Here is a 16,740-nt window from a genome sequence, read left to right on the forward strand (position 1 = left end):
CACAGCCTCTTTTCTCTTAAACGGCAATTTAAATATGTAGAATAAAGAAGTTCCTGTTCGAAAAAATCTTGTGTAAAATTATAATGAGAAAAATTGAAAAGAGGTCGTTATTTGTAATTGAAGTAGCGAGGAAGCGAGTGAAGAAAGTTAAGAGCTTTATTCAATGCAATCTCGTATTTTTAATGCTATCAATATACCCATAAGAATAAAAAATACTAAAACTGGTGCATTTCCCATACAAGAGATGTTTAAAAACATTTTTTTTGAAACCGCCCTTGATTGCAATTGTGCTCTCAATGTGTAAAATATTCTTCTTATTACTACAGTAAAATATTAATAAGGTAAAGTTTATATAATTTTTAGTACATTCATTAAGGATCTGCTGAAACTTAGCCAATAAGCTGGCGTCCATTAATCACGTGATCATTTTTTAAGGATTTTTGGATCCTCCCTCCCCCTTGTTGATACGTGGTGATATTCAAAAATACCCCCCTCCCCCACCAAAGATCACGTGTATTTTTAGTTACGAGAAAAAATTATAAAATTTTTGAATTTTTTTTTGAAGATGTTTGCGTTTTTTACAAAATTCGGGTTAAACATAAATACACGTAATATTTTACTATACCCCTCCTTCCCCCACGTGATATTTTGTGATTTTTGCCAAACCCCTACCTCCCCCCTAAAAACCATACGTTATTAATGGTAACACTATCTTATCCTTCCTTTTTGGTACTAAAAACTGAAAATGGTATCTATTTGTTGTATGATCAGGTGTTTCACACCTAAAACCATATGTTATAAATGCGCATCACAAAGGTGCAGTTACGATAACATTCTTTCTAGGTTTGTTTATATGTAAAATTCGCCCGATCGCACAGCAAATAGATAGCATTTATACAGTTTTTAGTACCAAGAAAGAAGGAAAGGATAGCGTTGCCATAATAACGCTATGTTGTCGGCTATGTTACCGCAGAATTGGCCCCTAAACTATCAGGCTACACTTAAAATGTAACCAGAGAATTAATATATTATTTAAGATTTTATCCCTTACTAGCTTTTCCCGTAGGGTAAGTTATGGTAATCGCAAAAAAATCGGAAATGAAAATTTTTATATATCTTTACGTTTCAAAGGTTTCTGAATATTTTGGTATACCTTAGAAAAAATGAATGTATGTATGTGTGTGCGGATACAAATTTTTGTCGACGTTTTCGGGAACACCGATCAACCGATTTGGATAATACAAAAAACTTTCGATTCGTATTGATAAGGAGACGTGCTGATTAGTTTTTGGCAAAGGCAAGTCTAGCCGTTTCGAAGATACGGGGCGAAAAGTGTCAAAAACTGTAACTCAGTTTTTAAGAGAACGGAGCGTCCGATTCAAAAAAAATTTTACTTGTATTGACAAGATGAACACTGATTAAATTTTTGAGAAAGCAGGTCCAGCGGTTATGGACTCTCAATAAAAATAAGTTAAAAAAATGTCATTTGGCAGTCAGAAATGTTCATTGAAAATACGTACATCAAATTATCGCATATTTTATAGAGATTTTAATAATGTGTACACATTTTGTGTAAACTTTTTTGGGTTCCGTACCAAGATTTTTAATTACGGTACGGGAAGTTCCAGTAATTTGCCTTAAGGTACGATGCCATGCACCAATAGTTTATAAAATCATTTTGTCACATGTTACAGAATCCAATGAAGCTTTGGATTCAGCACAGGATGAACGAGAAAAGATACATTTTATAGCAAATATTATAAAAAAATCTGGATCCCATAAAATCTGATAAATGATGGTTCGCAATTTCAGAAAAAATGTTCGATAGACATTCCTGTAATTATTACGGAAAGCATTAATCTTCTAAATCGTTCAGCTAAATTTTTCTAATAGCAGGCATCAAAATGTGTCATTAACGTCTTGTTATGTTAAATCCTCGTCAAGTTAATATATCATTAGCGAAAAATTTGGCTGCTTGGCAATATTTGTTTACTGTTTGGCGTAGGCGAACGTGTTGCAGATTTTTATTTTTCGGGATTCGCGACCACGAGGACTAATGTCACATGATGAACAAATCAAAATATTACGAGAGTTAAATTTATATTACTGTCGGACTATTTTCAGAGTGTCGTGACCGCATGATGGGTATTGTTTTTAAAAAAGATCTGGCAGATTTTAAATTGCTTTAACCATAAATTTAATTTCGAATTTTTAGGTTTAAGCATCGTGACCGACATTTTATATTCTAAACGTTTTCATTCATTTCTATGGCATCTTAAATATAAAATTTTATTATAAATATTTTTCCCTAAAATCGTTACTCATTTTTTATGATATAATTGTCATCTTTTATAAATCATGCAGTACAAGAACTCTTCATACAATTTTTTTCCGATCCAGTTTTGAATTTTCATTTCCAAATCGCATTTAATTTGAATTCTCATCTACTCTATGATATAATATTAGGAACTTGAAAGTATTACTATCACAATTTGTGGAACAATGTCATGACAAAGACATTATAGATGATAGACTATTATTAATAGTAGTTACATTAGTAAATACCAAATGAAATTTTCCTAGATCCTATACGATCAATCTTTAACTTTCAAATTCAAATAAAATCAAATCAAATTTCATCTTTCATACGCGTAAGGATTAGGAATACAATTAATTAAGAAAAAATAACATCTGAACCACATCTTTGACAGGGAATAATTAACTACTTATAAAATCGTTCTAATAAGCTAAAATTCTGGATATTATATCCAAACAAATTAAAATCAGACGATTTGCATAAGAAATATTAAACTAGTGATGTATGGCATCGTGCCTTAAGGCAAATTGCTGGAACTTCCCGCACCGTAACGAAATGTTCGAGGAATACTAAATGTTTTCAAATAGATCATTATAAGTACTGCAACATTGTCTAAAAAATGAAAACTGAATTGCAAAGTTGAAACTAATTATTTAAAGTATATAAGTGAGCTTTAGAACTTTAGCCAGAATTAAAATTAAAATCTAAATAAATTAATTTAATTAAATTTTTTTTTTTTCAAATTTGAAATATTTTTTCCCAAAAGCAATTGTTTTGTTCTTACAAGCAGAAAGTTTTTTGAATCATTCGAATCGGATGCTAAGTTCTCACAAAAATAGCCATTTTTTGTACATTTGGCTCTGTATCTTCAAAATGGCTATACCTTGCCAAAAACTAATCACCACTTCTCCCAATCATTACAAATTGAATGTTTTTTGAATCATTCAAATCGGATACTCTGTTCTCTCAAAAACTCAATTTCTATTTCCTGCACTCTTTGATCCGTATCTCCGTAACGGCTGGACCTGCCTTTGCCAAAAACTAATTAGCACATCTCCCTATAAATAGGAATCAAATGTTTTTTGAACCATTCAAATCGGTTGATCCGTGCGCCCAAAAACGTGGACGAAAAAATGCGGGCATACAAAACACGCACACACATCCATTTTTTCTGAGGTATGCCAAAATGTTCAGAAACCTTCGAAACGTGAATATATGCAAAACTTTTCATTTTCGATTTTAGGTCCATTACTATAATTTATCCTACGGTAAGTTAAAAATATGAGAAAAAAAAATAGTTTTGATGTATTATCCACTAAACTTGCTCTAAATCAATTTTAAATCAATAAGTTCCAAATCGATAAGTATTCCATGGGGAAAGATTATTATTTCTAGATAATAATCAAAATCATCAACATTTTACGCAATTGATTAAACATTTGCTTATTAGATAATAAAATGCTGTTATGGCTTATTTGTGGATAATAAAAGACTGTAATGTGAATAGATATATGTATATAGAAAATACAAGAGATATTAAATAATACCAGAAAAAAACTATTTTTGATATATTATTCACTAAACTTTTTATGACATTAGGTTATGAGACAGTAATGCGAACAGATATTTGATTAAGAATTATATTAGTAATGAACCTTATTTATGAAACGATAAAAAATCCACCAATTTTAAACATCATCATATATATTTTTTATAATATTTTATAGACTCTATAAAATAGATCTAAAATAATATTTATCATGACTTCAAGTTGATCTTCTAATGAATAAATAAATATTTATCAAACGTTTTGCCAAAGGCACATTGGTCAAATAGCCTCGACCTGTGAAGAGGCGTCGGTAAAGTCATTTTGTCGAAAGAGTATCACTTACAGTCATTCAACACTTTGGATAATATAAATTTAATTAGCTCATATATCATTTTGGATACAATTCATTTACGATGCAAAATACCGAAACGCGATTCAATTCGTCTAAATATATCGAATATCCAACAAGATAACAGTGTTTATAAACAGTGCACCTGCGAAATATATATGCAAAAAAATTCTTGGAAGGCATAAATCAATTGAAAAAGGATTAAGCTGTTGGTAGAATATTTTTTAAAAAATAATTTGTTAACTAAGTCTATGAGATAATTGATTCTCACTTTATGCGCGTCCTATTCGCATTCAAATAATTGCAATAATAAGAGTTTTGTGTTACTTGAAGTGTATAATGTATTGCCATTTTCTTTACTATTTGAGTTTTATTTTTGTTTTCACCACATTGCTATCGTATAGAGGGGACAGGGTATGGTTGTGGCACTTTTTTCATCGGCAATAATTTTGTTACTTTACCAGTTAGCTGGAAGAAAAGTGAATTAAATGGTAATTTGAACATTTGTCTATAAGGAAGTACTGAAATACTGTCCTAAAATATGATGGATTGATTAGTCATAAAATCATATCATACAAGAAAAGAGCGAGTGCCACAACCGCCCACACCCGAGGGACGGTTGTGACAAGCATAAAAATAGGTTAAACAACAATAGTTATAAATACCAAAATGGTTTACAACAACTTTATCAGAAATATGTAACACAACGCTACATAGGGGGAAGTCTCGTAACGCCGGACGGCACCAAGCACCGGACACTTTATTTAACACGTATTATTTAAGCGAGTATAAATCTTTTCATTTCAAAATACAAGTGAAAGGGGCATGGGGGGCACACAGGTACAAAATCACGCGCCAAGCCTCGCCGGTGACGCACACGGCCACGGCGGAAGCAACCGTTTGCTGTTTTAGGCGCAAAATCACGGCGTCACCTAAATATCAATTGTAGTAATTCTAGTATATTTATGCATTTACATTTGAGTGGCATTCAAAAATAAAAGTAGTACTTGATTGTTATCTGTAAAATAGTAGAATATTATTAGATATTTTAAACAATTTTAGTAGGTACCACCAAATGAACGAACATGTCTGTCCCTTAGCACCGGACACTAAGCCGTTCCTTAGTGCCGGACAGTAAACATATTGATATTTCTTATGAGAATTTACATAATTTATTCCAATTATATATTTTGTTCTGTATGAGTACAAACGGTCACTACATACCCCCATTTTTCGTATTTCCTAGTCAAAGAATGAAAAGCCCATGGTGAATGCACCAGCTGAGATCGTCGGTGTGGCCCAGCCAAAAGGGTGGATGAATAGTGACTTTTTTGCAATATTTAAGAATATTCGTCGAAGACACACGTGCAGACACTCGAAAGCGTGGAGATGGCTACATATGTGGTCAATGCTGGTTATTTTAAAATGTCCGGTACTAGGTGCCACTGTTTAAAATCATATTTTTTTATACCAATCATATTTTTTGCTGAGATCGTCGGTGTGGCCCAGCCAAAAGGGTGGATGAATAGTGACGTTTTTTTGCAATATCTAAGAATATTCGTCAAAGACACATGTGCAGACATTTCAAAGCGTGGAGATGGCTACATATGTAGCCAATGCAGGTTATTTTGAAATGTCTGGTACTAGGTGCCACTGTTTAAAATCATATTTTTTGATACCAAAGTTTGAATGACAGTATTAATTACATATTCAATTACTTATTAAATTAATGACAGTATTAAGTAGCAAAGATTGCGGTTTTGTTAATTTAGTTTGATTTCTAACTTTGTCATCTAACATATCTCATAATGTTTCGTGAAATATTTTTTGATTTATTTATAAATAACCTTAGGTGTCCGCCACTAGGAGACTTCCCCTAAAACAAATCTAATTTCTGGTAATCTACTACTAATGTTTAACTTCCAGCAAAATAACGAAAGAAAGTGATTTATCTGTATACATGTAACATTTATTATTAAAAGAAAGAAAACCTACTTTTGGCCAATTAAAAACAATTCGGTCTACACATCATGTTAATGTAGAGCGCTGACTCAATGCAATAATGGAAACTTGCTCGAACAAACATACTTCATCTTTTCCCTTTGGACTCCAACTCAAAATCAGTATAGTTTAGCAGCTATGACGACTGTCACTAACCTGGCACAACGGTGCCCAGTCTCCCCTAACAATCAATTTTGGCAAAATTCGATTTACATTGCATGTCCATTCAGTTATTCCATAAATAGATAGAGTGAGTGAGATGCCTCTCCTGGTGCACGAGATGATTATTTTAAACTTCGGTGAACGTCTTTCAATAAAACACATTGGGATCGCACATCTCGACATATATTTCAAATATATTATATAACACATAAATGCACTCAATATTTTGCGTATCGAATATATACTCAATGCCGTTCTATTTATACTTAAGTGAGTTATATTTGAAATCCCTTAATTATTCACCATTTGAAGCTGCCTGGCGAAGGCTTCATAAATATTGTTCTAACTTTGCTTCTCAAAGAGGAATGACGTTATTTAAATGCGATACTGAGAATGGAATATGCTTCTTGATAATTGAGTATAAATTAAATAAATACTAGTTGTGTATGGCATCGTGCCTTAAGGCAAATTGCTGGAACTTTCCGTACCGTAACGAAATGTTCGAGGAATATTAAATGTTTTCAAATAGATTATAACAAATATTGTAACATTGTCTAATATTTATAAGAATTATATAAACTGAAATGCACAGCTGATATTATTTGTTCAAAGTATGTTAGAACTTTAGTCAGAATTAAAATTTAAATCTGAATTATTTTCAACATAAAAAAAAATTTTTGAATTTTTTATTTTTTAGCAATTATTTTGTTAAAACAAGCAGAAAGTTCTTTGAATCATTCAAATCGGACGCTTAGTTCTCTCAAAAACTGCAATTTTTTGTACATTTAGCTCTGTATCTTTGAAATGGCTGGACCTGCCTCTGCCAAAAACTAATCATCTCTTCTTCCAATCATTACAAATTGAATGTTTTTAGATAATTCAAATCGGATACTCCGTTCTCTCAAGAACTCGATTTGCATTTTCTGCACTCTTTGCTCCGTATCTCCGTAACGGCTGGACCTGCCTTTGCCAAAAACTAATCAGCACATCTCCCTATCAATAGGAATCGAATGTTTTCAAATCGGTAGATCCGCGCGCTCGAAAACGTGGACGAAAAAATGCGGACATACAAAACACACACACACACCTGTATTTTTTTCTGAGGTATGCCAAAATGTTCAGAAACTTTCAAAACGTGAAGATATGCACAAATTTTCATTAACGATTTTGGGCCCATTACTATGACTACCCTACGGGAAGTCATAGAAGTAAACTTTTTGAATCATTCAAATCGGGCGCTCCATTCTCTCAAGGACTGAATTTTCATTTTTTGCCCTTTCTGCCACGTATGTTCGAATCTACTGTCTAGACCTGCTTTTACCAAAAAATAATCACCACGTTTCCCCATTAATAGGAACCGAATGCTTTTTGAATCATTCAAATCGTTAATGTGCTCTTGATTTTTTTGCGATTACTATAACTTATCCTACTGGAAGTTAAAACGCTCTCTCTTTTATTATTATTCTTGATACTTTTTAGTTATGATATTTTGGATAATGGATTTCCTATTCATTAATGGAATACAGTTATCTAACTGAAATTTACAAAAAGCTCAAACAGCATTTATATTTCTGTACTTAAAAAGAGGAAAATACTATTTCAGATTGAAGAAGTCAACTACTAATTGTGCTTAAAATTTATTTTTGCTCCTGATTCTACTTCTCATGATATTCAAAGTATGAAGAATTATATTTTTTTATAATTTCTAGAAATTCGTATACCATTTAGTGTCAAATATCAAACTAATCCCTATGACTATGACTTTTGCTGATTTTATTATATTCCAAAAAAATTTATTTGCTCCTGATAGTTGATTTGAGTCGAAAACGCAGAATTTCTGATAACACGCTCTAAATAAATCGCGATCGTGACTGAAATGTGTACTTTATAACGGTTCAAAATGAATGTTGATCTGTCTGTCTAAATGTTTGTATGTCTGATAAAATTTATAACATTCAAGATTCATAAATCAACTGGTAGTTAATGTTCAAGAAATTTACATTTATAGTTTTCATCGATATACATATAGAATACAATAGTTTTTCCAACAATTGAATAAAAGTTCTAGTATTAGTGATACTACTATATCGGTTTACTAATCCCAACTTCTTTAAATAAATGTAGCTGAAATAGTGCTAATTTGTTGAGTTTTCAATGAAATTTTGAAGAATATTTTTCAAATTATAATAAATCTGAATTGTTTTCGATATAAAAAAAAGAAAATTGAAAAAAAATTTTTTTTTTGCCAAAAGCAATTGTTTTGCCAACACAAACAGAAAGTTTTTATTTTCTGCACTCTTTGCCCTGTATCTTCGTAACGGCTGGACCCGCCTTTGCCAAAAACTAATCAGCACATCTCCCTATGAATAGGAATCGAATGCTTTTTGAATCATTTAAATCGGTTGATCTGTGCTCTCGAAAACGTTGGCTAAAAATTGTATCCACACATACATACGCACGCATAATTTTTTTCTAAGGTATGTCAACACGTTTAGCGGAAGGCTTTAAAACGTAAATTTACATGAAAAATTACAAAAAAAATTAAAAGAAAGCTTTCAGAAAAATCATGAGCAGAAAAACTTGGACTTTATATAAATATATATTCACGTCGAAAGTGTTTACTGAAGGGTTAATATATATCTGGCATTTAAATACAGCAATAAACATTTAATCACGTCCAATTGGTTCACCAGGCTGCCCACGTAACAAACAGTATAACCATAACGATGACGTAGTGCAGAAAAGCAAACCAGTCGAGTTATCTGAGTCTATTCTTATGTTGTTTCGTTATGCGATGCATAGGAATAGAAACAGAAGTATTTAGAGCCGCGATTTCAAAACAACCGCTTTGTAATAAATTGCTATTTGGGTGGTGTGTCAGATAATGCGTCTGGTCAGCAAATAGATAAAGGCTAATCCACATTGAATTTTTCCTATCTGACATCTAAAAAGAATCATGATGATACTTTATACTTTTTCTTCATACCAGGACGTCCAATCACTTTCTGAATATTAAAAAGAAATATCGATTTTTATGAAATTTCATAATTATATTCAGTATGTCTGAGAATCAGACTACCTCTCGTACGCCAAAGTGGTAAGAGTTGGCGACATTAAGGTTTTCCTTTTCCTTGTTAATTCCTTAATAAAAAAACACATACAGCCTTAAACTTTCACCCTCCTACCATAAACCCCTATTTCGTAATAGTTATTTTAGTAATCAAATAAATAACTTCCCATAGGGCAAGTTATAGTAATCGCAAATGAAATTTTCGGAGTGAATCCGAGCGGAGTTGTGTCGGAGATTTTGTCATATCCGACTTTCCGAAACTGGTATTAAATATGTTAACTCGTGCAGACAATTACTGCGTTTTTGCTTTGGGAAGGAAGCGGTCGCTTTCTCGTTTCAGGCAGTTTTGTGACCAAGTCATACGTATACGAGTCAAAATAATGCCATTGTGTTTTTTTTCCAAAAAATACAAAAATATTACTTCAAAAATACAAAACAATGAAATTGTGTTCGAGTGTGAATGACTCAAATGTATAATTTATTGAATGGCAAAGGGTCATATTTCTAACTACTACAATCTTTGGCCGTGAATGACGGCAATCAGGAATATACATACCGAAAAATACACGAAACGAAACACATTTAATCTGGTTTTTCCATAGCCTGAAATTGCAATACTTAAAAGTGCAAAATTTATCAGTGATATCAAGAGTATTTAAGCAGCAAAAAATATTTAGTATATTATTACTTTTACACCATTATATAATTGTGTAAAAGTAATAATATGCTTATCGAACTACCCGATATAATATGAATTCTCGAATGGCAATGGCAGAAGAAAAATTTAGAAAGCAGAAGTACTATTATTTGGTGCAAATATTTTATGATAAATATTTTGCTTACATTATTTTGTAATTTATTATTACATTTGACAAAACCTTACAATTAGATACATAACTTAACTTCTAAAGCGAAGTCAATTTTGAATTTTACGGTTTTTATGGAATCAGTCTCATTACTTAATTGCCACACCTAGTATATATATATATATATATATATATATATATTTATATATATTAGGGCGGGTCGACTTGGCTGGGTAAAAAAGTCGCATAAGCACATTTGATTTGATTTTCATATACTTGGGATCAAAATAAGATATTTTGCCGAAGAAACCATAAGGGTCAAATTTTGAAAAATCTTGTTTTACTAAAAACTACTGATAAACTCAACCAGTAGGTGGTAACGATTAGTTAATAATTTTACTATTATATTTTTGATTAACTTTTGTTAATTAAGTGGTAGTCAGATGAAAATAAATTACAAATTTTCATTTTTACCATACTAGTCTTTTTTAGGCAGCACCCTTTCCATGCGACCGACCCAATACTCTTCCTCTATCTTGTCAGCCGCTATTTGGAATAAGTTTCCAAGTTTTCTTACTTGTACAGGAATGCGTTTGACAAAATGTGGTAATCTATATATCACCCACTGGTCATTGAATCTGTTTATAGCGCCGTTATTTTGATAGAGTAATACTTTTATGAACTTGTCCTCGGTGAATGCTAAAGCTTGCAGGGAATCGCAACACTCATTGGGTACCCAAAACTCAATGAGAATTTTATCCTCCGATTCAGAAAAATCTTCTTTGATAATTACGATATTTGACATTTTAAAAAATAATAAAACGTTTTTTATTTTTGGTTAGTTTAACCACCTACTATGACTTTAGTTGTCGAACAAATGAATTATATTTCAATTCAAGGATGAATTGATTATTGTAAATTTAAAAAATGTAAATTCAAAAAATGGTTCATGTGCGGTTCAAACCATGGCGTCAACACTAAAAGTTCTGTACAAGTACTTATCACCGAAATTTAATCACATCTAACTGTTTAATATTGAAATATTGAAGAATTAGAAGAAATATTCAAATGTTATGAAAAACTAGGGAGCTATGTGTAAGTGACATTTTGACTTAGGGTGGCTGCATAAACTTCCTGATGAGCTTTACTTCAGTCAATGGAGCGTTTTGGGTCTGAATTATTTTACTTTGCTCCGATTTGCATGAAATTTTGAAATTAGGTTCAAAGTTTAATTTCAAAAGCGAAAACAATTTGAATTCCGCCACCACCGCCACCGCTGGGCCGACTTCAACAAATGTTCGAAAAGGTTCCTAAGCCCTATAAGTCATTACACCGTCGACTGCAACAATAATGTTGCACCATAAATATAAAATCACGTTTTACGATTAGTTAATTCTATGAATCTTATTGTATATCAGACAACAACGAGCGACGATGTGGTGTTGTCAAAATGTTACTTGGAGAACCTGTGACATGTGACAGTCGCTGATGAACGAACTAACGTTTGCATGATGACCATTTATGTGAAAATTAAGATTATTCATACCAGTTCTATTATGAACAACTGTCGCTATATATGATTATTGTAATATACAAGTATGAAATCATCATATTAAATATAAGAGAGGATTTATTTTATAGAAGAAACGATTGTTGTGAAGTTTCTCCAACATAACAACTTGAACAATCATTACAGTCAATGACATGTACGACGTTTGACGTGCGGGAAATTTCAACCAACGGATGAAAAAAGTTTTTTCCATGAGTGGAAAAGGCAGTCAATGTACGGTAATGAGATGAAGGAATTGAGAGATAGTGAAATTTCAGGAACAGGGTTAAGGGTTTGTGAGGTGATACTATTTCGTTGCGATTGGGAGGTAAATAAGAAAGATGTACGGAATTTATTACGATTATTTATTTTCTGTCTGTAATTATGTATCTTTTATCTTGTTTTAAATTGTAACCCTGAAATATTTAATTGTAGCACTGAATATGGGTCACATCAAGGCCCGAAATTGTGTGTGTGTGTGTATGTATGTATGTATTTATGGATACAATTTTTCTTCCACGTTTTCGGGCGCACGGATCAACCGATTTGAATGGTTCAGAAAGCATTCGATTCCTATTGATAGGGAGATGTGCTAATTAGTTTTTGGCAAAGGCAGGTCCAGGCGTTACGCAGATACGAAGCAAAGAGTGCAGAAAATACAAATCGAGTTTTTGAGAGAACGAAGTATCCGATTTGAATGATCTGATTCGGAGTATCCGATTTGAACCTGGCAAAGGCAGGTTCAGCCATTTCAAAGATACAGACCTAAATGTGCAAAAAATGGTAGTTTTTGAAAGAACTAAGCGTCCGATTTGAATGATTCAAAAAACTTTCTGCTTGTTTCAACAAAATAATAGCTTTTGGGGAAAAAATTGTTTCAAATTTCTTTATCAATTTTCTTTTTCAAAAGAAATTTTTTTTTGAGTATTGAAAATAATTCAGATTTTAATTTTAATTCTGACTAAAGTTCTAATATACTTTAAACAAATAATTTCAGCTGTGCAATTCAGTTTATATAATTCTTATAATTATTAGATAATGTTACAATATTTATAATAATCTACTTGAAAACATTTAATATTCCTCGAACATTTTGTTACGGTACGGGAAGTTCCGGCAATTTGCCTTAAGGCACGATGCCATACACCACTAGTTTCATCCCATGTTCATTCAAAGAATTTCTGGCATAATTTTAGTTCAGTTGTTTTAAGTTATACAAAAGCTTATCTTTTAAATTTAATAAATATTTTTAGTGTGTATTTGTAAAATAAACTCATGATGAATGGGTTTGCTTTAAGGCAAGTTGCATGAATAATAATCGAGGTTTACAACTATTTATTTGGAAAATAAATGTCCAGTTTATATCTTTCAAACAAACTAATAATATCTGTAATTGATTATAGTGCACAAACCCCGCTCATGTATGCCATAAAAGCGGGGCTCATTATTCCAATATTTAAAGAATTTGTATATATCAACTCTTTACACCTAATAATTTCATCACTAATTTCATACTGTTGATCATTACTATTTAAAGTTCCAAGTGAATATCAAATTTTGATTGATTTAAAAATTTTCATAATCTAATTTTTGTTTATAAAGTCTAAACTTTCAATAATTGGCCAATAGTTTATTACTCACCCCAACAATCTTGCACTGTTGTTCCAAAGGCACGAGTGGTTCTTCGCCGGTTGGACGTGATGCCAAATACAGAGCAGACACTGCCGCCACTCCGGTCAGCGCCAAAGCTCCTGCGCCGCCTCCGACATAATGCAGATAATGCTCAACTTCTTCCACTAAAATAAAAAAAAATATTGGTTTCATATCACATGGTCTCTCAAACAAAAATGATACATTTTGAAGGGAACTAATTCTGCATTATGATATTGCAAAAAAAAAGATAGTGATCCAAATGGCAACCCAATTGAAATAATTGATGATTTAATGGGAAAGAAAAAAAATTAAGGAATTGGATGTAAAAAACATAAATAAAAAGCAACAAATATGAAATTTCGAAAATATTTGCCACCTGAAGTGGAAATATAATAGTTCTAATTAAGTCAAGATGTTATATTGATTAATTTGGATAACACTACCTACTACTACAATTCGTTTGAAGTCGATTCTTCATTAAAGAGAGTAGAAAACCAAAGACTAAAGAAAATTATATGGTTTATAATTAGATGACAAAGGAAATATATAAGAGTATAAAAATAAATTCGAGATATAAAACGAATAGAAAAAAAATAAAATTCTTCCTCATCCTAGATTTTGGCAGAACCCATTATAGTTCTACAGTAGAACTCCAATTATCCGAATTAATGGGCACAGGCACCCATTCGGATAATCAAATATTCGGATAATCAAATATTCGGATAATCGGAGTTTTTTTTTTTTAAAATTGCCATTGGAGAGAAAAAAGTTACGTTTTGATATTGCACTATTTTTTTATTGAATTAAATGAAAGAAACATGATATTTTCACATGTTTTAAATATAAATAAAATGTACTTATATACAAGTTTAGAAATAAAAATCATTGTTTTTTAAACATCTCCGTCAATTTAAGCTGTTTTGCGGTCTTCAACAAAAGAATAATAGCGCACTTAGACTTTTTTTGGACATTTTTTTTCTGAAAGTGATTCGGATAATCGGCGATTCGGATAGTCGGAGTTCGGATAATTGGAGTTCTACTGTACTTTCATTTATTGTTAGCACAAGCAAATGAATTATAGCATGCAATTTTGAAGCGCAAATAAAACTTTACTAGGTACATTCATTCTCCTCTGGGGAAATTAATTTAGCTACGGTAATTAAAACTTACATGGTATGGTAAAGAATTTCTTTAAACGGTTAGTAAAATTACGTGACGAATTATGATATTGTTTTAATGGGCGATAATCCTACATATCCAAAAAATATCATGCGATATGTGTATTTTTACACCAATTATTTTAAAACGCATATTTTGAAAGATCATAATTTATATTACAGGTGCAGACACAGGTGTTATTGTCGTTTTTTTGTCTTAACTGCTTGCTTAGTATATTAGCCCCAAACACGGGGTTAGTTGTAACATCGCATTTTTTCTAGAAATTGATGAATTGTGAAACAATGAACAACAGTTGTGGAATTATTTTAACTTGACTCGGTAGAGGAATAGTTACAGCAACTACTCATCTTTATTTGGTAAATAAATATAATCAGTGGATCTCAAGATACATTAATTTTAAAACTAGTGGGGTGTATGGCATCGTGTCTTAAGTCAAATTGCTGGAACTTCCCGTACCGTAACGAAATGTTCGGGGAATATTGAATGTTTTCAAATAGATTATTATAAATATTGTAACATTGTCTAATATATATAAGAATTATAAAAACTGAATTGCAAAGTTAAACATATTTGTTCAAAGTACATTAGAACTTTAGTCAGAATTACGATTAAAATCTGAAATATTTTTTCGATATACTAAAAAAAAATTTTGATACAATTTTTTTTCCAAAATCAATCATTTTGTATGTAAAACAAGCAGAAAGTTTTTTGAATCATTCAAATCGGACGCTTAGTTCTCTCAAAAACTGCCATTTTTTGCACATTTAGCTCTGTATCTCCGAAATGGCTAGACTTGCCCTTGCCAAAAACTAATAACCACTTCTCCCAATCATTACTAATTGAATATTTTTTAGATAATTCAAATCGGATGCTCCGTTCTCTCAAAAACTCGATTTTTATTTTCTGCACTCTTTGCTCTTTATCTCCGTAACTGCTGGACCTGCCTTTGCCAAAAACTAATCAGCACATCTCCCTATTAATAGGAATCGAATGTTTTTTTAACCATTCAAATCGGTTGATCCATGCGTCCGAAAACGTGGACGAAAAATTGTATCCATGCATACATACACACACACACATCCATTTTTTCTGAGGTATGCCAAAATGTTTAGAAACCTTCAAAACGTCGAGAAATGTAAAAGTTTTCAATTTCGATTTTCGGCCCATTACAATAACTTACCCTACGGGAAGTTAAAAAATGTTACAACAAGACCCTAGTTCCCCTATTCCAAATTTCAAAAATCTCAAGTAAGAAACAATTTCTTCGCCTATGAGTTGTTGTTTACTCCTCAAATTAGCAAGAACATTACTTTAGGAAAGTGAAAGCCTATTTCTGAAAACTTTGGCTAACAAGAAGTGTGCAAAGAGAGCAAAACGTTTAAGTAGAGAGAAGTCAAATATAATACATTTTCAAAGAATGAAACTGTATGTGAACATAACCGCATATTCCTAAATAGGACTCAATAAGATTCCAGAAATCACCAGCAAAATTTGTTCCAAAATTAATACGTATTATGTCGCCGGAGCGGTGGCATACAAATGGAAAATGGGTTCACATTTGCTTTTGAAATATGTATATTATATGTATGCAAAATATTAAATTCGCATCAACATATTTATATCTAACCAAAATCCCGCCTGGCAAATGTTAAATCCTTGTAATTAGCGCATACCTACAAACACATTTTAGGACGTTGGCAAGTATAGAACTGATAATTTGAAATGTACACATTGTTATTTCCTGGCAAATATATGCATAATGTATCTTCAAAGTGTACGATACTTTGACCCAATTTTACACCCAGTCATCGTGTAAATTAAGATAAATTAACTCTATTAATAATCGTCTTACAACAGGTGTGCAAAGCTTGAATCGGTAATACAATTTGGATAATCATGTAGGTACATGTGTATGTTAGACATGCAGCTGGATGGAACTGAGTAGGAATAAATGATTAATTTGGTTTGTTTATTTTATTGGCCTTGCTTACTTATTTAGAGTTTTTAGTCACTCTAAACATTGTGTTCTATACCATTCACTATATTTTACTGCAGTGTCTTTATGACATTGATTCTTACAAATTTTGTTTTACCAGACATAACTA

The 16,740-nt window shown here is 31.8% G+C and overlaps 1 protein-coding gene across 1 annotated transcript in view; it reads right to left on the reverse strand.

Moving 5' to 3' along the window:
- Positions 1-16,740, reverse strand: part of LOC113374727 (long-chain-fatty-acid--CoA ligase 1-like) — a 42,119-nt gene that overhangs the window by 19,807 nt on the left and 5,572 nt on the right. Inside the window, exon 2 of the mRNA XM_026614700.1 lies at positions 13,445-13,599. Within this exon, the coding sequence (XP_026470485.1) occupies positions 13,445-13,599 (155 nt within the window). The remainder of the gene's footprint in view (positions 1-13,444; positions 13,600-16,740) is intronic.

The sequence above is a fragment of the Ctenocephalides felis genome, unplaced genomic scaffold (genome assembly GCF_003426905.1).
Source record: "Ctenocephalides felis isolate EL2017-DRISC unplaced genomic scaffold, ASM342690v1 CF-g0.4_SCAFFOLD_01886, whole genome shotgun sequence".
Lineage (NCBI taxonomy): Eukaryota > Metazoa > Arthropoda > Insecta > Siphonaptera > Pulicidae > Ctenocephalides > Ctenocephalides felis.